General features: G+C 41.3%; 1 protein-coding gene across 3 annotated transcripts; it reads left to right on the forward strand.

Annotated features, from left to right (window-relative positions):
• The first annotated feature begins 193 nt into the window (after positions 1-193).
• Positions 194-25,113, forward strand: SLC25A48 (solute carrier family 25 member 48). Of its 3 annotated transcripts, none has more exons than XM_077924540.1 (9): positions 194-471; positions 4,191-4,244; positions 8,880-8,923; positions 12,225-12,296; positions 13,413-13,665; positions 14,927-15,187; positions 18,204-18,337; positions 20,483-20,609; positions 21,916-25,113. In XM_077924540.1, exons 1-8 carry the CDS (start codon positions 426-428, stop codon positions 20,600-20,602), a joined length of 984 nt encoding a protein of 327 aa, XP_077780666.1. In that variant the 5' UTR covers positions 194-425; the 3' UTR covers positions 20,603-20,609; positions 21,916-25,113. The 3 variants fall into 3 exon arrangements, with proteins under 3 accessions (XP_077780666.1, XP_077780667.1, XP_028573921.2); XM_077924541.1 differs by having other exon boundaries at positions 14,930-15,187; XM_028718088.2 differs by lacking the exon at positions 4,191-4,244.

A 25,113-nucleotide genomic window follows, 5' to 3' on the forward strand; every position in this document is an offset into this window, starting at 1 on the left:
GAGAGAACTTCCCTTTTTCAAAAGCAACAAGCATATATGTGAACAAAGCAACTTAGTTATTTGCATTTAATTGGTAACATATCCAGACTGTTTCTGTAGCCTTTGACTCTTGTGGCACTGTCCCTTTAAACTGGGTGAGTGTGATGTCACTGTGGGCTTTGAAGGCACTTTGGGAGAGACACAGTGTGAGAGGTTGGAATCAGAGTTGTTTCAGTTCTGAGGCTGCTGAAAGTTGTCAAAGAAACAAACTGCTGCAGTCACTCTGGGACACTGTGGGATGTGGAAAAAAACAGGCTGAAGGAGGCAGATTCAGATTCTCTTCTGTTGCTTGCTTGGTGCTGAAGGAGCTGAATGTGAACTGCAAACTGCCCAAGAATAAAACTGAACAGGACTGCTTTTTTAAAAATAATGATAATAATAATATTATGGGCAGCCTTCAGTTGGATGATTTTGTAGCTGGATGGGTAGGAGGTAAGTGACCCTTGTGGGGTGCTGTGAAAAAGGATCAGCAGAGGGGCACATATTTCGCTGAATACTAGTTAACTCTGAGCTTGGCTGATGGTACACATGACATTCTGTGTAAGTGTTCCATGTATGTTAATATGTCCAATTTTGGAAGAAAAGTTCTGAATTAAGCAGTATTCCTTGTGCCTCGTGAAGTTTTATCTACTTGTTATGGATATAAAGACCTGTGTGTGTGTTTTTGTGTTTGTGTGTGTGTCAAAGGTAGCATACTCACACCCACAGGTAATGTATGGTTCAGATTTAAAAAAAAAGTATACTTCTGAGTGAAATACCATTATTAGCATATCCTAAGTCAATTAGCTATGGAGACAGAGCCCGATGTTTGGACAGCTGGGACATTATGCTGGCCAGTCAAAATGCACCATTCATCCACTCCCTTGCCCTTCATGAACTCCAGTTCTTTCTAGAAATCCTGATAAGAAAATATGGATAATTGCCAGCATTTCCAGTCCACTTTGCTGCCTGTTTTCTGTGTGTGGACAAAAAGGCTGATTGCCTCCCCTCACTCTTCTTGTTCAGTTGGAACCAGAGGTACTGTAAGGCCCTACAAAAAAGAGATAATTTCCTCGGATTTCCTCTTCCCATGTAGCTCCCTATCCTCCATCAAAATTTGCCCTGGAGATGTGGGGGAAACGTAAATACCAGTGGGCTGGATTCATAGATCCAGCAGATTTCTGCTCGTTGAATGTTTCAGTTGATTGAAAGAGGGAAGCAAATTTCCCAAATTTATCTGCCAGCAGCCTACTCCACAAAAACTGCATCAGAGGCTCAGAAGACTCCTTTCCCCCAAGAACACCATGAGAGGTAACGCGGGTAATTTGAACCCCCGACCTTCCGATCGGCAAGCCCAAGGGGCTCAGTGGTTTAGACCACAGTGCCACCCGCGTCCCTAGGGCATTAATAGGGGAAACTAAGTGAAAATCATCTTTCCCTGCTCTAACCGAGAGAGCTTCTGCTGGACTGAAGCCAGATCTGCAAAGAGATGGAGCCCTTCCAGGAATGGAAGAACCCCTTTTGCAAATGGAAGGGCTCTGCTGGCTTCACGCCAGTTGTTTTTCTGGATTCCTATTGGGAATCGGAAGGCAATGCTTGCCACAATGGGCTACTAACAGTCCATGAGTAAATACACACATACACGAAGCATTCAAAAGTGGATCTTGTGGTGACAAGTGCTGCACTGTACATTGATGGGTAAAATCTCTCATCAGCTCCCTTTTTGCTCAGAATTTACTAGCTCTTTGAGCAAGCATTTGGGAAAACCTCATCTGTTTTCTGAAAACGTGGACTACAGGAGCCACATGCACCCCAGGAGATCACCTTGTGGTTTACTATGGTGGCATTTGCCATACATCCACGGCTACTGAGAGTGCAGATAGACAATTTGCCAGATTATTATTTTTTCCGTAAAACTGTCCAAAGGAAACATTCCGGACAGGAAAAATTACTTTCTGTGCTTTTCGCACTGGAGGAATAGTCATGCAAAAAGTTGCTTCAGTTTAATGAGCTCTTAATGCATTGCAGCCCTTGAGATGAAGCTGAAGAAAGGAACAGTCATAGCTCAGTGCTAGCAGAGCATCTGCTTTGCATGCCGAAGCTTCTAGGTTCAATCCCTGCCATCTCCAGTTTGGGCTGGCAATGTCCCCTGCCTGAGACCCAAGGGAGCTGCTGCCAGTAGACAACACTGAGCTAGACAAACCAGCAGCTTATGTTCCTAAGAGGAATCGGAAATACCGGTGTGTGTTTTTAGTAGAAAGGTCATATTGGGTAGGATGGGCTTTTGTCCCTCCAGTAATGGACAGTTGATTCAGTGAAGGCTTATGTAAGCAGAATGGAGGGAGGAAAGCAATTTTTGCATATTCCCTCTTCTCCCTGCATTATCTACCACCCACCCCTCCAAATCAGCCTGGTGAATTGGGGGACTCTTTCAACCATGTGAGAGGTGGCATGGGGGGGGGTGAAGAGGGGAGGGCAAATTGGGATCGATATTCCCCTCCTTGTTCCATTGACAGGAGCCTCTGATGGATTAAAGAGCCTCCCCATAGCAAGAAGCAGAATTAGATACGAATAATGTATTCCTGAACCTTTGTTCATGTGTTTATACTGTATTTTCCAAGTATGACACAAAGTAAGACCCTCCTGGAATGTATCAGGGATTTGTGACTTTCTCCAGAAAGGAGAGCATATGAAATGTCTGTGATAGCTTTGCAAAGTTTCATTGAGCCTGATCCTCCTTTGAGCCAAAAAGGGGGTTGGTCTGTCTTATCCCATGATTCTTTGTACTGTCTGAGGCAGAATATGCACATATTTCCCCCCTGTGCAATGTGAGAGCTTCCTCTCTTCATCAGGCCCTCATATGTTCATTAGGAAGATCATTGAATCTTAGAATTGTCGAGCTGGAAGGGAGCCCAAGGGTCATATTGGTGGTGGGTGATGAAAGGATTCTGCTTCACAGATTACAATGAAGCAGAGAACAGGAAGTGCGAGTGGCTTGTGCTTCCTTTGGAGCTCTCCACCAAGTCATAAGATTCTAAGTCACTGAAGAGATGAGTTATAGAGAAGAACAGGAGTACAGTCTTCCTTGTTTTCTTCTTTTGAGGAATTTCCCTACTCCTTAGATTGGGTTGACACATTCAGCGTTTGGCCCTCCTTCTCTGGCCTTGGAGACAGCCTTAGATCTCAGGTCCAAAAGCTTCTCCATGGGCTTCCCCACTCTCTCATACCCAGTTCCAGGGCTTGTCCCTCATAATGATGTGGATGCTTGTGCTCTCTTGATATTGTCTGTTTGTGCCTTCCTGCTTTTAAGAGGTGCGAAGATGTATAGTACCGAGTTGTAATCCTACCCCTTTCAGGAGAACCTGAGGTGACAGCCTCTTATTGTTATTTCCAGAGTAAGAGTTCAGGCATGCAGGTGTCCCAGGAAAATGTATGAGATCTCCTGAAGAAGCTGCAACAATGTCCTTTAGTTTACCAGAAGTGAGCATAGAAGGAGGTTGGGGTGGAAGATGGACTGGGGGTGTTCCTGGTAACCCTGTTGAATTTCTTAAGCAGGAGAATCATGTGCACCATCTTGAGCTGCTTGGGAGAAAATGTGGTATATATAAATCATAGAATCATAGAATTGGAGAGTTGGTCATCTAGTCCAACCCCCTGCAATGCAGGAATCTCAGCTAAAGCATGTAAATACATACATACATACATACATACATACATACATACATACATACAAGTGGCAAATAGAAAAGCCAGCTATCCCAGGACTCTTGTTTTGCTAATTAACTCTTATAAGAGAGACTGTTAGTTACTTTGCAAAATCTTTGGAGTAAGAGAAATAAGGCTATTTTTCTAATTGCTTCTTACCCTAAGATGCATAGCTTTTGTAACACGTGTAAAATTCTTATATTTCACTTGATGAAAGTGTTAAGGAAGGGGGAAGTCTTCAAATTATAGTCTAATAGTGTTTATAGCCTAACAGTGTTTATAGTGCGGTAACTTGGGATGCGAACGGAGCACCATTCGCATCCTGAACAGAACGTAAGATGCGACTGCGCATCTGGGTGTGCGCAGGTTGCCTTTTGCTGCTTCCGCGCATGCACGTGACATCATTTTGACTGTCTATGCATGCGCGAGCGGCGAAACCCAGAAGTAATGCGCTCCGTTACTTCCAGGTCGCCACGGAGCACAACCCGAAAATACTTATCCTGAAGCATATTTATCCCGAGGTATGACCGTGTGTGTGTGTGTGTGTGTGTGTAGTGCCATGCTCATGCAACATCCTCTTCTGTTTTTCAATGGGCAAATGTTCATTTGGCAAATAGCACAGCCTGCCATCTTGCTATTACCTCCCAAGGGAGCACATTTCATGGCCACCAGCCTTTCCAGCTGATTCTGTCTGGTGGCAGTCCCAGATACTGTAGTGGTTGTTTGTACTGTAAAGCTGTAAAATGACAAGGTAATTAATGGTAAGGAAAATATAAATGACCTGTCACCTTTACAGTAGACGCAGGATCAGTTCTAGTGAAGATTTACTAGTGGCAAATGTTGTTTACTCACATTACTAAAAATAAACTCCAGTTGCACTGTGTGTACACATGATAAAGAGGGATGGTCTGCCTTGCATGCTATCTTTCTAGTAAATGCACAACATGTTTACCATGCTAAAAAGATAGCGTATGAGGAAGCTCTTAGGACCACTGAGTTGATGGCTGATGTAATTCAGCTTCTGTCCTCTACGTGGAAGGAAATCTAAGCAAAGTAATGTAAACATTCTCTGTGCAATTTATCTGTTTAAAACATCATAAAATCATACAGGATCATTTACAGAGATTCTGAAAATTAGATAAACAGGTATGACAATAAAGAGACAAATGGGTTGGATCATAAAATTCTGTGAATGGAGTTCCACTCTTGCAATGCTCCCTCTTATAGATGCAGGGAGAGGCAATTTCCATTGAATGGCACTACAGTATATATATTTATATCTCCATTCATTAGTGCATATTCACTGGATACTTTATAAACACTGTCAGTCCCTGAAAATCTACTCTGGATAATTGGGGGATCCTTCAGTCCTTCATGGAAGGTGGTATAGAAGCTTGAAGCAGAAAGGTGGGAAATTTGGCCAAAAATTAAAATAAATCACCTCCATCAGTGAGAGTCTTTGCTGGATCAAAGGCTCTCCAAGAATGGAAGATCAATTCTGGATCCAAAATTCTCTCTTCTATTCCACCTACAATTTTACATTAATTTTTAAAAAGAAAAAGGGGGGAAGAAGATTGTTACTTCATGTGCAGAACTACTCATGTTCTCAGACTTTGCTTAAACAATTAACAAGGAACAGTAACTGTTCAAATTTGGGCAAATGATAAAAGTATAGTTTTATAAGCAGGCGAGACTGATGGTCCAATGGTCAAGAAGGTGATTTCTGCAAATGCTGTAGAGGGAAATGAGGGGTAGGTAGCCCGGCCTGATCAGATGTAAAAAACGCTGCTAGTGATCTTATAATATTGAGCTAGATGGGCCATGGGTTAGATTCATTATAAGGCAACTTCCCTATGTTTCTAATAGATAAACAGAACAGAATTCTTGCATAGAGAGAGCAACTATTGATTAAGTTTGGAACCTAAGGCTTGTATCCCATGTAGTGCTAGGTAGCTGCAGGGGCGTAGGAAAAGGGGGGCGGGTTGCCCCAGGTGCCATCATGGAGGGGGGTGACAAATTATCAAGGAACAATTACTGCCCTACTAGGGCGGTTCATAAAAAAAACATTTTTTTTAAAAAAAAATGCCTGCTCCAAAGGTCTTATCTTATTACACTAGGGATTATATATCTACATATGAAATTTCATGCATATCAGTTAATATCTTGACCCTCCTCCACAAAAATAGCTGTTTACTCGGCCTTTTTCCTATGTCACGAAGGCTGAAATTTCACCAAAGCATGTGCCTTTGCTAGACTCTTTTTGGGCACCTGCTAAAAGCATTCTTCTTTAGGCAAGCATACCTAGATGCTTAGGAAGTTGAAGTAATTTTAATCTTAATATTTTAGCTTTTGTATGTTTTGAAGTAGGATTGTTATTTTTTCTCGATTTTATTGCTGTGGGTTTTTTTTGTTTTTTGTTTTGGTAAACCACTTTGCAGGTTTTTTAAAATAAATTTTGTTAAATAAATAAACAATTAAAATAAATAAAATAACACAAGCCAAAACACAATCCATCCTGTAGATTTACGTATCTGTCCATAGTCACCTACTTGTTATCAGAGGCTCAGAATCCACATTCCTTTGTAAGTAAATATGAAATAATAATAAATAATAAAACCATTTTTGCAGGCAAAAAAAAAAAAATGTGTGTGGAGGGGGTGACAAAAAAAATTCTGCACCGGGTATCACCTGACCTTCTTACGCCTCTGGGTAGCTGTCATAGAATCATAGAATTGTAGAGTTGGAGTCATCCAGCCCCCTGCATTATCCCATTGGTGCAAGGATTTATTCCCCCCCCTCTCTTCCTACACCTCCTGTGCATGCTGTGTGCCCTCCTCCCAAAATCTGCTGTGGAGCATTGGTGGGGGGGGGGAATCCTAGAACAGATTTAGGGGGCATGTAGGGGGAGGAGAAAAGGAAACGCACCATTGCGCAAGTGGAAATCCTTGTGCTGACAGAATGGTTATGCAGCGCTATATTGGATACAAGCCTAACAGTTTCAAAACACTGGCAATATTTAGATCCTTTGTGGAAGGCAAGCCCTAATGCCAAGGTGCTAATTGCTTGGCTTTTCATCTAACAGCTAAGCTTGTAGTTGCCAGATATCTCAGCTTGAGAATAACAACCGCAAATACTGATGGGTTCAAACTTGTCCTATAGATTGGTTGTCAGTACATCATCTGTGACTTACCTGGCTAATGACCAAAGACAAGAATGTTCATTTCCTCATCTGTATACTTAAATAAGTTTTGTCATAGCACTCGCTCGGAAAAGTTAACAGTATATTTGACTCCACCTTGGTATGTACTAAAAGAAACACACCTTTGGTGCAGGAAAGTATAGGTAGCTCTCTCTGACTGAAAGTAATTTGATGGGAATCCCTTCCAATTAAGAGAATGCAGCACATATGGGGGGGGGGGGACACCTGAAAAGGGTGGAACTAAATTTTACTCGGAATATTGAAATTAACGGGTTAAATCAGTGATGTTCATTCATTTCAGTGGGTTTGCTCTGAGTAAAACTTAGTTGAATGCCACCCTAAAACAGGAAACGGTTTCCAGATGGTTTCCAATAATAGTTGCCAATAAAGCTGATCAAACTAATTGGTTTCAAATTGGTAGGCAAATTCCTGCCCCGTTTATTTACATTGGTTTACCAATTACATTGGTTTCAATGTTAACCGAACCAAATAGCATGGTAACAATTGGGATCCTGATCAATATTGTACTTAAAAACCTCCCCAGGAGCAAAATCCTCTCCTGGCACCTTACTTCACAGATGACGATGACAATGATGCATTAGATATTTTCCTGCTGAATGAGAAACAGGTGGGTAAGAGTTGAGAGTGTTACCTCAGATTTGGCAGCCTCCTCCTCTTGCACAACTGTCTTATTGAAAAACTCTCAGAAATGCTCCCAAGTAAGTAAAAAACCAAAAAAATCTACACAAAACTGTCATTTATTTTCTCCATGAGAGAAATCTGAAAACTTAATTTCTGTATGCATGTTATGCACGTCTTATCCATAGTATATTTAATTATTTGTCTGTATTCTCAGTGTCTCCTGGCAATTTTGAGTCATCTTGATCTCAAATCGGGTGAACAATCAACTGGATGCAAAAATCAATGTTAAGGGTAAAGCTTTCAACACATCCTGACTTGTAAAAGAAAGCTGCAGAGAATCTTTCCAAATTTATTCTGTAGATCACTTTTAGCACAAGTGGTGGGGTGTTATGAGCTACATAATTCCTCACAGGGAAAGTACCACCTGGATAGGTGAATTGAAAATAGGCAATATTTCATGTCAGCTGATGGTCTGTAGTTAGTTCATTCATGTATTTTTCCTGGCATCCAAACTATTGTGCTCAGATCTATTTTTCTAGAAAAAGAGGTGCCAGAACTCACCATGAACCCCTCCCTCATTCTTCTGAGAGGTGCCAGAACTGAGTTCCTGTGAGTTCTCCCTGGGGAAAAAGCCCTGGTTATGTTCTGACACACAGGTTGGAAATTGCCGGCTCAGGATGCAATCCTAATCCTGGCAAGGCTTAACAGAGTGGTGGGGCCATTGCTGCATCCACAGCTCCACTGAGCATGGTGTCAAGGGTGAAAGGGAAGGCTGATTGCTGCACCAACCTGGAGATGACACAGGGAATGGACCCAGACTGGACCCTATGCTATCATGTGGCAGCAGTGGGGCTGGCCTGAGATCTATTCCAGAGCTTCCTGTTGCCTTCTGTCAATGGAGAACCCACCAACAGCACTTTCACCCACCTGTTTGGTGGGCAGAAGGGTGGCTCTGTGCTAGAGATGGGGCACTGGCATCACTCTGCAGACAGAAGCTGGCAGAGCTGGGCAGAGGAACCCTTTTGCCCAGTCCAATCCACACCCCAGCCTGATCCAGAGAAAGTACGGATTTGTACTGACAAGCAATTCCTCTGGGGTGCTTATGCAGCGACCATCTATGGTTCACATTGTTTTCTCAGCTTGCATAATTATGCTGGTGGGAGCTGACTAGGAATTTACAAAACAGAGAGGTTTGTCGTTTGTTCAGATGGCAGCCGCCCCGCCCCCCCCCCCGGCCATGCTTTGAGGTAAACAACAAGATACGTTTTTTAAAAATGACTTGTTTTTTATTCAGTTGTTTTATTTTAATCTCCAGGAGCTGCTGCTGTAATTGTGGGACATCCTCTGGACACAGTAAAGGTAAATAGTGTTGCGGTCGTTCTGAAATCAGTTTAGTATACCTCGGGTTACAGACGCTTCAGGTTACAGACTCCGCTAACCTCGGGTTAAGAACTTTGCTTCAGGATGAGAACAGAAATCGTGCTCTAGCAGTGCGGCGGCAGTGGGAGGCCCCATTAGCTAAAGTGGTACCTCAGGTTAAGGACAGTTTCAGGTTAAGAATGGACCTCCAGAACAAATTAAGTTCTTAATCCGAGGTACCACTGTATACAAAACAGAAAGAGATCATGTTACAGAGAACATGGGTACTCTTTGTAGTGAGATACGTAGTGAGAATCTTGCACACTGTTCAGAGATTGAGGTGGTGTGCAACAATGTGTGTGTGTGTGTGTGTGTGTGTGTGTGTGTGTGTAAAAGGATCCCTGGACGGTTAATTCCAGTCAAAGGCAACTATGGGGTGTGGCATTCATCTTGCTTCAGGCTGAGGGAGCTGGCATTTGTCCACAGATAGCTTTCCGGGTCATGTGGAAAGCCTGGGGCAGCATTTCACAAATGCGTGAAACACCCCCATAGTTGTGTTTAGGGTTGCCACCTTTTCACTGACCCTGCTCTTATGTCTTAACTTCAGAGAAGTCGCAGAAATATCAGTGAAGTTTTCTCCATATTTTACCCGCTTAGTTTTTCCCCTGCTGTTAATTCACAGAAGCAGGACTAATTTAAAAATGGCAAATCCTAGCTATAATTGGCAGGAAGTTTAGTATCATACAGTAAAGAAGTAAGTTTCAGGTGTCTGTATGCTTTATGCCTGGGGGTGGGGAGCCCATATTCCCTTTTTGTCCTGTTTCTGCAATGTTCAGTTCGATTTATTGTGTTTAGCGAGCAGTCATTATACACATAAAATTAATAACAAGAATACTGCTAATAATAGTGGTTTACATTTCTACTCCCCGACCTCTACAGGATAAATCATTTCCCATTCCCCCTTTAAGTTTCATTAATCGAATCTGTAAAGCCCTGGTAGAAATTTGGATGTTCTAATCTAAAGGATAAATATACCTCTCTACGTCAGACAACAAAAAACAGATCTTTGCAAGAGATGTCCTTCCCTTCTGCGATCTTAACAATGGGTGGGTGCAATTGTTTCTAAGGGCATAATAAAAAGGGCAAAAAAGGTTTCTGCAATGTGAGTCAGAAATGAAAGTCCATGTTATAGGAAACTGGTAGCTACTTCATTTGGGAGATTCTTCAAGAGATGCCCTACATTTGTGTGTTTGTTTCCGTGGCTTGGAAATATCCACTGCTTTTTTTTCCCTTAAAAAATGTTTAGGGGTACTCTCATTTTGACTCAAGAAAATCACCATTTTATAGTTCAAATTGGGAAAAATAAATACAGTAAATGGACAAAAGTACAAAGAGTCACAAAATGTTTAGGGGCATGCGTATCCCTGCGTACCCCCAGAAAAAAGCACTGACGATATCTAAAGAGAAGCCACTGTGACTGCAGAAAGCACCACCAGAGTTCAGCTCCTGATTTAGCCTGCCACTGCGAACATTATACCATGGATTTGCCATGCTGCAACCCACGGAACACTTGGATGCACACGGATGACGCTGTAGGTTGCAAAGAAGCCCTGATCGTCCATGTGAGACTCGGCCCTGAGACTGGGTGTCTGTTCCATCCTTGGTTTACAGCCTTGTCCATTTTACGATGCGGAAGATGCTGCCTGTTGTCAGGGCCAGGATATTGCAGGAGACTGTTCCAGCGTGTAGCAAGTGCTGTCTTCCCATGAACAGGGTTGTGGCTGTGCATGCTTGGAGGGTTTGAAAGCGAGAGGCGTCAAAGTACAGTGCTTGGCTGAATGCTCTCCCCCCTCCTTCCTGTTGTTGCTGTGCCAGAGCACTAATCGCATTTGTGTGTTTACAATTTGTTGTGCCGTCCATGAAGCAAGCGTCGAAGGAATATGTGCCTTCCAGTTCTGGCAAATGGATTGTTTCATACTGTCGCTGCTGGTAGTGCGTGCCGTGAGCTGACAATAGGTCTTGTGGGAACATTTTTGCTACGTTTCCTACATTTGCTTGAGCACAGCCAAGAAACAAGCAACGCATCTTTCAAGGCTTAAAAGACAACTGTCAAGCTGGCACCTTCTTTGCCCTTGGATCTGGATGCAGCAGGGGAATAGCAACGAGGCAGCTTTGTTGCATTTCCAAATCAGTGGGGGGAAGGGAAAGGTCTTAAATGGTGAATGGAGAAGTGGAGTCATAGAGTAATTCAGTATTTACTGATGAACATAGCAAAGGCGCATCCTGAAGAATAGGGGGGTGAGAATGGGGAGCCGTGAGGAATAGCTTGGTGCATTGAATGTGGATTATGTTCCAGTACATCAGGTCTCTTCAAACTAACAAGTAAGCCATGTAGGCCGTGCTCAGAGGGAGTACTTTGACAAAACTTTAAACCCCATGAGAGATCTGCCAGCCAGAGGGCTGATTTCAGTGAACAAGAAATTAATGTGATGGTCAGTGAATAAAAGGAATTTGGAAGGTAGCTTAAGCAAGCATGACCTGGATTTTAATGTAGCTAAACCAGATTGCTCTTATGGTTTGTGTCTGTGTATGGGTAAGTATGGGATTTAGCTTTCGCTTAAAGCCAGACAGAGACACTTAAGTGCAGCCCAGCACACTAGTTTTTGATGAATCCTTGAGTAACAAATCTGTTAAATGATATAGTATAATTAACCAAGCAAATAATAAAATAGTGAAAAAGTAAAAGATGGTGCTAAATCCCACATGTGCTGTCTCCCTCTCTCTCCCTCTTTTAATTTTTGGTAAGACAGTAGTTAACCTGGTATTCTATAAATAATTTAAATGCTATTTTCCAGACTGATGTACAAGATTCATTCTCATAAATAATATAGGATCCTCCCCAATTTTTGTACTCTTTTTGCCAAAATAAATAATTTTATCCTACAGTGTGTCAGTATATAAATCTTTTATATTGTAAACTGTCCTGTGTTCCTCAGATGAAGGGCTCTATAGAAGTAGTAGTAGTAGTAGTAGTAGTAGTAATAGTAGTAGTAGTAAATACAGTAATTCCTACATTCAAAATATGTTGACAGTAGGGGCTTTAGATATCACAGTGTGGTTAGAACTGCTTCTGGTAATGCATAGACTGGACAGAGAGCATGATTTGTTGCCTTGATTTTTCTTTGGAACAAAGCAAGAATTATAGTCAAATAAAAGTGGACATTGTTTGGAAAGCATGTGCTCTCGATTAATTGGAAACATATTTCTCTCTGTTTAATTTCATAATTGTGTTCTTCTGCAGACTCGCTTACAAGCTGGACAAGGCTATGGAAACACATTTAAATGTGTTCTCACTGTCTACAGGAATGAAGCTGTAAGTATATATTTTTGTCAGAATACACCATGACAACTCTAGATTTGAAGAGGCCCTCAGCATAGCAGCCTCTGATCCTATTCTGCTAGTGTCTCCCCTACCCACCTGCTCACCGTGGCAGCCATAGCTGCTGCTGGGTTTTAGTGGCAGGCAGCAGTGTTGGTGATCAGAGTGCCAAAAAAAGGTGCCGAGCAGCGTTTGACCCAAGCAGGACATGCCAGGTGCTGAAACCATCCTTGGAATATACGACACTAAATGGATCAATGGTTTAATTTCATGTAAGGCAACTGGCTCATGATTCTGCTAACCAACATGGCCCATTCTGTGGTGACTTGAGACAGGGGCTTCTTGGTGGCAGCACCCAGATTGGACAGTTCCTTCCCTGAGAAAGTGTGATTGTCCCACACACTGTCAAGTTTGCAATATCAGGTAAAAAGATTTTTTGTTGGAGATATGCTTTTCATCCTGGGTCTTAACAGTGTTATAGCTCCACTGCTGCATACCCTCCAACATTTCTCCAATGAAAAGAGGGACGTCCCATTCCATAATGGTAATTTTACTATTTATACCCCACACATCTTACTGGGTTGCCCCAGCCACTCTGAGCAGCTTCCAACATATACAAATATGCAATAAAACATTAAACATTTTTAAAAGTTTCCCTGTACAGGATTGCCTTCAGACGGCTCAGGGGTTGGAGAACTCCAAACCCTTCAACATTTCTCCAACAAAAATAGAGATATCCTAACATACCCTCCAACACTTCTCCAATGAAAATAGGGACATCCTAAGGAAAAGTGGGACATTCCGGGATCAAATCAGAAACCAGGACAGCCTCTGTATATCAGGGATGTCCCTGGAAAATATGGACACTTGGAGGGTCTGCTGCTGTTTGATGTCATTATTTTAGTTGTGCTGTTCTTAAATGTATTGAGTTACCGTGTACAATTGCTGCACTTGTTCTTGTATTGCTCAGTATCAAGAGGAAGGAAGGTTGTTGTGGTTTTTTTAAAGTCATCATTCTTGTCTTATCTGGGTAAAACGGTGATTTTAAAGCTTTCTGGAGGGAACAATCATACACATTCTTATTCACATCCAACTTTCTTTCATCTGCAGGTGGCTGGGTTCTTCAAGGGAATGTCTTTCCCACTAGTTAGCATTGCTATCTACAACTCAGTGGTATTCGGCGTATTTAGCAATACCCAAAGGCTCATTAGCCAACAGCGCTATGGGAATTCTCACCATCCTCCATCACTTGCGGACTTGGCTTTAGCAAGCATGGCGGCAGGGGCTGTTTCAGTTGGAATTGGTGGTCCAGTTGATCTGGTAAAGATAAGGCTGCAGATGCAGACACAAACATTTATTGCAGGTAAGAGAAAATCATTTTTTTATTTCTTTTTAATCTTCTGTGTTTGTTTCTAGCTTATGCTTTATCCCACCTTATAATGATATGTCGGTGGTGTTATAACTAGATATGACCAACGTATATGGCTCAATCTTATATATAATATTTTTTTTACTTTACCATGTGTTCTCATATGTGTAGAATGAAGTATACCTAATACAACTCTCATTTATGGACCAAAAAAGTTTAAAATGCTTCTAATTGCAGATGGATAAATAGTTCGCCGCATGAAGGTGCAAAGATTCTTCAGAGTCCTGACCTCAAATTATGTGATGGAAAACATACAGTGGATAGAAGCGATATTGTGAGGCTCTGATATGAGTGGAGAATTTCTCTCGCTCTTTAATTTCCAAGCTTTGAGCTACAGAGAACTACACAAGCAAAAAACAGTATCTGCCACAGTATTGTTTTATTTATTAAAGCAGAAAACAAATAGAAAACAACAGGTTTTTTATAAGCTGTTAAGGCCAGAACATGAGTATGACAAAGAAAATCTGAATGTATTGTACAGCTCATTTTGAAAAGTGAGCTGTTTTTGAAATGAAAAGATTACCATCAAAGCTGCAGGCAATTTTCCTTCCTCCTTTTTTTGCCATTGCTGTCAGTTTTCTCCCAGTGTAATATTACAGAGGGATGTTCCCAAAACTATTTGTCCTACAGGCAAACTGCATCGCGTTAGTCACATGTTTAAATTAGTGTGATTAGCACTTAATCTGTATTTTAGAGAGCAGTTTCAGGGGCAAAAGGCAGACCAGGAAAGGATAATTGGCAGCAAAAGTTGGAATAGAACCAGAATGGGAGCAGGTTCCAGATTAAGGTTCTGCAGTGCAGATACTTTTTATTCAAAACAAGAGCAGCTGGATCAAACACTTTTGTTAAATATGAAAGTTGTTTGGACCTTAAATTGGAAACCCAAGCACCAGAGCCAGCACTGGGTTTGTAGGTAAGGTGCCCCCCCAACCTTCCCAGAACCACCTGGGAAGAATCATAGAGTTGGAAGTGACCCTGAGGATAATCTAGTCCAACCCCCAGCAATGTAGGAATGGCAGCTAAATAATCCATGACTTGTGGCCAGCCAACCTCTGCTTTAAAACTTCCATAGCAGCTTTTAGTCAGACAGAGATTGTCAAAACAAAAGAAGGAACATAAAGGAAACAGACATGGAAAGCGATGTTCTGAAGAATACTAGGTAGCTTGATACTAAGCATGTTTTTCCTTGCTCCAGCAGCCAACCTAAACCTGAAGCACAGAGCGGCTGGCTTTTCAGTAGAGACTGCTTACAGAGGTCCAGTTCACTGTGTTGGCATGATCCTTCGGCAGGAGGGTTTAGGGGGATTGTACCGCGGTTCTTCTGCCATGATTCTGAGAGATATTCCAGGATATTGCTTATACTTCATCCCTTACACGTTACTTTGTGGATGGATCACTCCAGATGGATGCCTTTCTCCGAGTCCCTTTTCTGTCTGGATGGCCGGTGGCATCGCAGGTATGTCCATTTCTGTTCTCCTTCACCAGAAATGATGCTGTCTAGAGGCTTGATTAAATTTGAGCTCATTTATTCATTCCTAACATGCTTTTTTCTGTAGTGGTGGCAGTGTTAGTGGTAGCCCTAGAAGTGTTTTAAATTGAAGACATATTTCGTTTATTTTTCACATAAGTTGCTCCTAGGATTGCCATCGGTATTTTGAAAAGCTTTAATGTGCTTATCTATTATACAAACATGCACACTGTGCAGGGAGAGGCCCAGAAAAATCTGTTATTACTGTGCAATGCACTGGCCAGTGTGCATAATTTAGCAGCTGTGTGCTGTGGCTGATGTTGCACAAAGCAATGAGGTGCCTGGCTGGCTGCCTCCTTCCACTTGGTGCCACATGCATTTTGAGCAGTAGAGTCACAGTGGAACGGAAGAGAAAAGGTGACGAAAACAGGGCACACAGTCAGAAGAAGCTGACATCTGACTGACACCTTGAGTCCACCAGCCAAGCCAAGCTCATCTCCCCTTAAGAATGAGCTAGCTCAGTCTCACTCATCTGCTTGGTGCCTGCCTAAGTCCAATAATTTAGTTTTAATTATTTAGTTGGATTTCTATACTGCTTAATCAGCCACAGCTCAAAGTGGCTTACATGGTTACTTCGAAAACCTCCTCCTAACAACAAAGGGACACGGCAAAGGAATGGTCTCCACAATATACAAACTACTGCTCCAAAACCCCACAGACCCCCTTGATGTAATTAAAAAACAATGGGAGGACAACATAGACTATGAGATTAACCCCACCCAATGGACTAGAATGTGGTCTAAACCTCCCTTTAAATCCATATCAGCGATAAGGAAAGGACTCACCCTGAAACTCACTTACAGATGGTACCTAACACCATGGAAACTGATGCTAATACGCCCAGGAACCTCACCAAAATGCTGGAGAGTGTGCACCTCCACAGGAACATACCTCCATATGTGGTGGAAATGTCCCAAAACCTGGACATCAATCATACAAGAAATATGTGAAATAACTAAGCAAGTATTAGAAGTCACCACAGAACTGGCCCTACTAAACATCTTCCAAGATAATAATGCCCACTCACATCATAAAGAGCTCATAACCCACCTACTCTCAGCAGCCAGAAACATCATGGCCAGACACTGGAGAGACCTGTCAGGAGTAAACATGGACCATTGGTATCAAATAGTATGGGAAACAGCCTTATTAGAAAAGCTAACCAATACCCCGAAACTGACATGGGGACAAATAGAAGAAGACGCCTTCACCCCGGTTTGGTTCCCCTTTATCACATACACAGCCCAACAAGACAACAAGAAGAATCCCCCGACAGCATACGAATCAATCTGGCTAACCTGATTAAAAAATACACACTCACACCCCACTCACACACAAAAACAATTCTCACTACAGCCAACCAAAGAAAACCACCCAAACCCTTAGCCACACCCAACCTCTCTCACCACCAAGGAAATACAACAAGTGGACAGTAAGAGAACCCATACAAGTAACACTGACACAACCCCTCACACACGCTAAGTAGAATAATAGAAGCATAACCACCCCTCACCCCTCACCACTCCCACTCCCCCACTTCCCCCTTAATTTTTTTCTTCTTTTTCTAATTGTTTAAACCAATTCATAAACCAAGAATTTATACATTGATCACTAATAATGAAACATATGTTTTAGATATTTTCCCACATTTATTGTGCTGTTTTTGTGATATACAAATGACATGAGAAAACTTGGTATGCTTATTTGTATATTATTATTCTTGTTTATAAAACCCAATAAAAAAGTGGTTTACATGGAATACAGTGGTAGGAATTCAACATTTCGCTCTTCTCAGCATTCTGCCAGTGCAAGCATTTCCCCTTGCCAGAAGGAACAATCCTTCTCTCCTCTCCACCATGAGAGATTGGGGGGGGGGGGTTCTTCTGATCAGCCAGAGTGGTTTTGGGGGGAAGCTTGAGCTTTGAGGGGAAATCCCAGAACAGCAGAGAGCAAGGATTGTTCCATCTGGCAAGCTGGCATTGAATTCCTTCCTATGCATTTTTATGAGCATGGATCTTTCATTGTAAACCACCCTGGTAATTTCTGTAGAAGGATGGAGCATCATTTTACTTAGAAATATAGTTTACTCCGCTGTTGGCTCTCTGTTACTGAAGAACAGAAGCCCAGCTGAAGTAAGTAAGCTAAGTGACAATTCCAGCACATTAGCACCATCTCACTTGAAGACAAAGTAGTTGCCAGTTAACAAGAAGAGGACCTCTAGAACAGGCATAGGCAAACTCCGGCCCTCCAGATGTATGAGACTACAATTCCCACCATTCCTGACCACTGGTCCTGTTAGCTAGGGATGATGGGAATTGTAGTCCCAAACATCTGGAGTTTTCCTATGTCTGCTCTAGTGTTTCACAACACTGACACCATCTCAAGTCACTGTCCTGTAAAAACACATTTAGCCCAATGTGAAAAGCCCCAGATTTAACTATAGCAAGCAATCCATATTTATGAAACTGTAGTGCATTAACATTTCACAACAAATACTACATTCAAAACTCTGCAGTTCTTAAATGTCACCTCTTTTTAGTACTGAACAGAGAAACACTTAGGAGAAGGGGGGGCAGAATAAGTCATTGAATAAAATAGGTCAAAATCTACTTCCTGAAGTGTCTCACTTCCCTGCTGTAGCAAGAAACGTTGACAAGCTTGTCTGAAGCAGATGAGGTAATTTTAAATGGCAAGCTAGGGCCACCTCAGAAGTGGATATATTTGTTATTAAGTAAACGTACACCCGTCTGCCATTCAACAAACAATGAGCATGTTGTATTTAGACAAGCAAGCCAAGTACCATTAGCTACCAATCTTAAATTACATTTCATATTCTAGCATATTTTTTATAGCTTGACTCCTAAAGACAACTACCATTCTCTTCGATGAAGGTGCTCAGAAGACCTTTTGTATTCATATATAATACTTTCCCCTTTTCTCGTAGGAGCAATATCTTGGGGAACAGCCACTCCTATGGATGTTGTCAAGAGTCGCCTTCAAGCTGACGGGGTTTATTGGAACAAATACAGAGGAGTCATTGACTGTATCTCCCAAAGTTACCACAGTGAAGGTCTAAAAGTAAGCACTATCAAAATACTAAATATCAGGAAATAGGTTTTGGTAACAAGTTGCATGTGGGTCTATTGTCCCCATGGCAGCCCTTATTTACAACTTAACTAGCACAGTTATGCATAATGAAGAAATGGAATTCAAGTCCAAATGGCCTTGAATATCCATGATAACCATCTTCTGCCTCCAGTAAATGGGGCCTACCCATTTTTATTTTTTTTTATTTTCAGGGCCCACCTTATTTCTATGATTGTAAGCTGTTTTTAACATGGTGTTTTATTTGCTGTAACTCACTATAGGACCTTTGGGTTGGGGGGGTAGGTAATTAATATTACTGGCCAAGCTGTGGTGGCAGACTGCACATCGCCCATTCCCATGGACCATAATTTTTACAGACATTCTTTTGCCAAGTGAAAAATGTTGCCTCATGCCACTTGAAAATCATGCAAACTAAAGAATTACAGCTTGAAGTTTTGCTCATTAACCATTGTTGATCATGGAGCTGTTTATAACTGATAAGAAACCACTAAACAAGGCTAGCTAGTTGTTCTGGTCAATATGAATTATCCTCATTTTGTGATGTGGGAAGCAGGCACGTGGAATGTCAGTACCAATAAATCAGCACTTGCTTATAGATGATTAAATCCTACTATCTCAGCACTTACCTCAATCATCATCATCCTGTTTATCTCAGCTCATCAGCCTTAGGATGCTGCCATGAATATTCCCACTGCCAATTTATATTGCCTGCAGCCACCCACAGCTGTATAAACAGATATCATCAGTGGGAAAAATATCACCCCAGACAACTCCTTGTTGTCTATATGGCATCCCAATTGTGGAAACTTCTCCTTCTGAAGTTTGCTAGCGCCTAATTTATTTATTTTCCAGTGCCAGGTGAAGACAGTTCCCTTTCCCCAGTCTTTCGGATAGGCCTTCTGAATATCTGAGATCCATATGACGGATGGGGGTGCTGATATGTTTTTAAATGTAATTTTCATATTGCGTTTTATACTGTTGTGACTTTCCCTGTGATCACTTATGATGAGGGGTGGAATATTGATTTGTTTAATTTATTAAATAATAATTTATTATTTATAGCCCACCCATCCCCAGCCACCCTGGGCAGCTTCCAGCAAAATATTAAAATACAATAATTCATCAAATATTAAAAGCTTCCCTAAAGTAACCTGGACACAACACTGCTCACTGACCAGTCCTTGTATCCATTTCATATATATATATATATATATATATATATATATATATATATATATATAATCTTTTAAAAAATAAATCACTTGGGGGGGGAACAACCTTGTTCAAATTCCTTTTGGCTCTATGCCTAGAAACATAAAAGCACAAAAGAGAAAACCATCAGTGAGAAGGACAGACATGGGAGGAAATATTCTCCTGAAATCCATTGTCATGGACTGGCTGGATGCAGAAGATTTGTGGAAGGCACCAGCCAGGAAACCCCCAACAGAACCACATGGGGAGGAAGGCTCAGAGACAGGGGATTGGTGGTGGAACAGCAATGAGTGGTCAGAGGAAGAAGGAGTAGTCTAGGAGGAGGAGGTGTCAGCAACAGGAGAAGTGACAGGGTTTAGTGAGTAGGAAGAGTCTGAGATGGATTGCAGTTCAGACTCTGAGGCTGCAGAGGAGGGGGGGTCATTTACAGTGCTGGATTTACGTATAAGCTAAACAAGCTATAACTTAAAGCCCCACTCTTTTGGGGGCCCCAAAAATTTTTAAAGAAAAAGAAAACTGGATGTACATTGCCAAAATATGAGATAAAAAACAAATAAAATAAAACCTACATACAGAAACAGTGTTTTCTGTTGTGTATATTAGGTCCATAAATTACCATATAGCATATATTCAACACAAAAAACAGTGACAATTTGTTGTTGACAAAGGACAGCTAGACATATAAAGGGCCCCATTACCTTCAGGAGCTTAGGGCCTCATCAAACCTAAATCTGGCCCTGGTCATTTATCAGTTATCACAATCCTTTTAGAACATTAATGAGAAAACCGGAGTCTCCTGATGTCTAATTCCCATTTGTTAGGTCCTATCCCAATTCTGTTCTGTCCAAAATACAAATTGATAAGCTCTTTTGATGTAAACCTACCTTCCTTTGTTCCGAACAGGTCTTTTTCAAGGGCCTTACAGTGAATGCAGTGCGAGGATTCCCCATGAGTGCTGCCATGTTTCTTGGATATGAACTTTCACTCAAAGCTCTAAGAGAACAAGCAGAAGCAAATCCTTGAATTCCAGGTCAGCTGCATGGCAGTGTTTCGAGATTTCATGCCCTTTCTGTCTATACAGCTAGGGAATTATTGCAACACCAAGGTAGACAATGATGATGCTGCATATATTTATTTGAAGGCAATTTCCACTTAAACCAGTTAAAAATACTTTCACATAATTGTTAAAATCCATCACAGACTTGAATGCTCTCCAGCACATTTAAATCAATGTAAAACCAATTAAAGTTGTATTCCTGCATGGTCTGCCTTGAGAATGAGTCTCATTCAACTCATTGAAGTTTACTTCTAGGCATGTGTGCATCAGATTAGACTTTAAATGAACCAGATCGGCTAGGAATGGAGGAGAAATTCAATTTAGTACTTATGTAAAGTCAAATCTACCAAATATGCACTTTTTGAAGCAATATATGAACCAAGACACATATTTGCAGTACTCTGAAATTTGTGATGCAGTTCTTCACCCAAACAATATTTACAGCAATGCATATATTAGGGGAAAGTATGCATAACATGAAAATATTAGTGAAAATTACATCAAAAAATGCATTACAGTAGGGGAAATTGCTTACAAAAAATGGTACATTGGTCAAAACTACATATAAAAATATTTTAATTTGGAGAAATTCGCATGAAAATTGACTTTCTATGAGGATTTCTTTTTTTAAAATCTCAAATTGCTGGAAAATGTGGAGAACGTAATTTAAGATTTGAAAATGAGATATGGAGAGAACTAAAATTGACAGATCCTTCGACCCCTTAACCTTTGTGTCGGATTGTTGCCACTAAGTCCACCATTCCCTCATTTTCAGACAGAAGCACCATTCTTTATATAGCTAAAACTGCACTGTGCACACACAAGAGGGCAGTATCAGCTGGCATGAGAGAATCCCAATCTTTGCAGAAGTAAAAATAAATAACAAATAGTGGAGGAAGCAAAACCCAAATAGCCATAGTGTCAGAACACTGGTCTTACCTACCTATTGTCTACACTGACTGGTAGCACCTGTCCAGAGTTCCAGATGGGTCTCACCCAGCCTGACACAGCATAGTTCTGGTCATGGGAGTAGCTTACTCAGAACGGGCCCATCCAGTAGATCTGTTGCAGGAATATTGGCCATGTTTCTGGAAGTTGGTTTTGGCTTTTCCAAGAAACTAGTTTAAGCTTTATAAGCTCTTAAACATTCACAACCAGTTCAACCAGAGATGATGCAGGAATTCCAAAAATTGGTACAATGCCAATGTCTCCAAAATGTTGCTGTATGTAGGCAGATTGTGGGATTGCTTTTCTGATGACTGTTTCTTTTGATCCTAAGGGAACTTCTGTACTTGACCATTGCTTTCACTTCCTGAACCAAATCAACTGCACGGCCTTGATCAGAAACTTGATTTTACCAACATGGAATATGAAGTGAAGAAATTTCATCAGAGAATGTTCTGTTCACGACGAGTGGTTTTTGATATGGTACATGGACTGAAGAGTTTCGAGGATGGGTCAGCTGAATTCTCATTCAAATCCTCTCTCTTCTAAAATGTTTTGTTCTAAAGACAAAAGCAATTTTAACATGCACATGGTTGTCTGGCAATGATAAAAAACATTTATTGGTGAAGTAAGAGTGCAACGTGTTCTGCTGGGAAATGACCACAGATGTCACTTTCTAGCACCATGAGTAAGTAGTTAATTGTGGTCCTTGAAGAATCAAAGAAAATATATTCCCATGTACTCAAACTGTCTTCCTGTTTGTTGCCATGTGACTAGATACTTTATCCATTGTAAGACAAGAAAGAATGTAATAACCTCATGAAGAGTTTAAGCATTTATGTAGCAAATTTACACTTGTGATTCTTTTCCCCCATCCCAAATGTGATAAATGTGATAAAATTATTTGTACTGTCCCATGATGTTGCGCTCTCTGACATTTTATCTTATGGAGCATGGTTCATTGCACCAAATGAGAATCCAAATGTAAGATCAAGTAAATCAGGTGGAATCACTGTATATCTGCCATCCATTCGGCATTGCTGTAGGTATCTGACTCCTAGTTGGCTCCTTTAGTAAATGGGTGGCAGAGGAGTAGTGCATGCAGAATAAGGCTAGGCTGCTGTTTTCAGAATTTCCCCTAGTTAGCCCTTCTTAGCCAAGTAAAAACCAGTTTCTCGATTAGCAGACATCAGTCTCATACATTATTTCTCAATTCAGGATATAAGAAATAAATGAATGCATCAGTTTAGTTGTGACAGGTATCTGATGAGAAAATATAGGAGAGGATAAAGGTTATGGGTGCATCTCGGAGACTAGAGAATTTGAACAAACAGGAAGGGATGGTAAAGGAGCAGACGAAATAAAACTTGCATGATCCCTTTGCTTTACCAAAATAGCTAAGGAACACAGTCTGTAGACAAATCGGGCAACGTAGTGCTTTTCTTTAACAATTGGAATGTTATCTGCTGCTGCAACTAGACGACCAGGGAAAATACTTTGGATAAAATATCACTCTGAAATAAAAATTGCTTTACTATTAGCACTGCAACACAGCTCCACTGAACCCCAAATATACTGTAAATTGTGATCTTTGTTTACATAAGGGGAGTAACTCCCTGTTTATGTAGTTGGAAGCTTCAGCAGCCTTTGTTATGGTGGAGCACACTATTCTCTTGGACCATTTATGTGTCAAGAATGGCAGTACAGTATCTCTGTTCTTTTTGCCCAGTAGGACCCAGAGGATGCTTATTGTGGATTATTAACACTGTCACCATGTAACTTAGTATGAACATACTGGTTAAGAACATCTAATCTGGGACTCACATAACCTGATGGATCCTGTCTTCCTACATCAACCCATGCTACACTTGTGGTTGGGAAATCTAGCATGGATCTTTATGCTATCAGTGCACCAGATTAGGACAGTGATACCTATGAACAGGGCACTTACCACTGTTCCCCCTAGCCTATCCCATTGATCCACTTTCCTACTGAGGTGAGGAAAACTTTGCTTGACTGGTTTTGCCAAAGGAATAGTTTCTTTATAATTTCAGTGAGCTCTTAAATTATATTTTAACAGACCTAGGGTGGTTAATTTTATTGGGACGCATTTCGTGTTTTATGTGAACTGCTTTGTACATTTAGGAACCAGACTTTAAAGTGTTTTAATTAAAAGGGAGTTGTATCCAATGTGAATCATACTAAGACCAGACCCTCTGAAATTAATGGGCAAGATAAACTTAGGTTCATTCATTTCAATGACTCAAGAGTATAATTTAGCTTGATACAACTCAAGGAATGAAGCCAAATGTTGGAAGGCTCAGGACATACAAAATTAACTACGCATTGTGTGAAGAAGTAGTTTAACTTATGGTATTTTTAATTTAAATGGAGATTAGACAAATTCATAATATCAATTGTTACTCGACATAATGGCTATTTTGAGTATAATATCAGAAGCAGCAATTCCCTGAATGCCAGATGTTGGGAAGCACACAGCACTCACATCATGCCCATGGGCTTCTCATAAGCATCTGGTTGGACACTGTGAGAACAGGAAGCTGGATCAGATGTGCCTTTGAGCTTATCCAGCTGGACTCTTCTGATATTCCTCTTCTGAATTTCTAGATGGCAAGTACTTAGAGTCATTAGGGACAGGTCCATATCTCAGGAACCCAGGAAACTGCCTTACAGCGGCTAAGACCCATTCATCCACCTAGCTCACTATTGTCTATGCTTGTTGGCAGCAGTTCTCCAGGGTTTCAGTTTTTCCTAGCCCTACCTGGTGATGCCAGATATTGAACATGGGACCATCTGCATGGGTTCCACCAATGAGCTGCAGCCCTCCCCTCTTCCATTTCATTTCCCCCTAAGCCCACTTTAAAACCACTCGTCAGCATGTTAGATAAGATAGGCAACCCTTGTGCATAGATGGCAAATAGGTTTCTGTAGAATTCAGGCAAATATCTTTCTCCCACCCTGTCATGAGATTCCAGGTGAGCTGGGACCCTGCACATACAAGCATTGCAAGCCAGATTTCTTTTTATTGACTTCAAAGTTATTCTAAGGTCTGATGTTCTCCAAGACGGGCCTGTCAATTTTTCAAAGAAAAAAGTGTAAACATTAATCCCAAACTGGAAGCGGTGTTGGTTCACTGAAGATGCAATCGTTAACTGTTCTTCTATGAGCTTACATATCAACTGATGGTCAGTGCCAGTGTAAACTGAATTTCAGAATACAGCACTTCCAAAAGGGAAATCTTTAACTCTTCGTATGTTTATTTTTATCCGTCATTTGGAGAAGGAAGAAAACAGGAGAACAAATGACATTTGCAAGGGGTTATTGACCTTTCAATTTCTCCTGTAGCTTGTATATATGCACAGAGGGAATTCATATTGTCTAGAACACGGGTGTCAAACACAAGGCCCGTGGGCCGAATCCGGCCTGCCAGACCTCGTCATGTGGCCCGTGTAGCCGGCGGCGGCCGCCAGCCTTCACCTTTTATTCTCGCTTTTTTTTTTTTTTTTTTTTG

The sequence above is a fragment of the Podarcis muralis genome, chromosome 2 (assembly GCF_964188315.1).
Source record: "Podarcis muralis chromosome 2, rPodMur119.hap1.1, whole genome shotgun sequence".
Lineage (NCBI taxonomy): Eukaryota > Metazoa > Chordata > Lepidosauria > Squamata > Lacertidae > Podarcis > Podarcis muralis.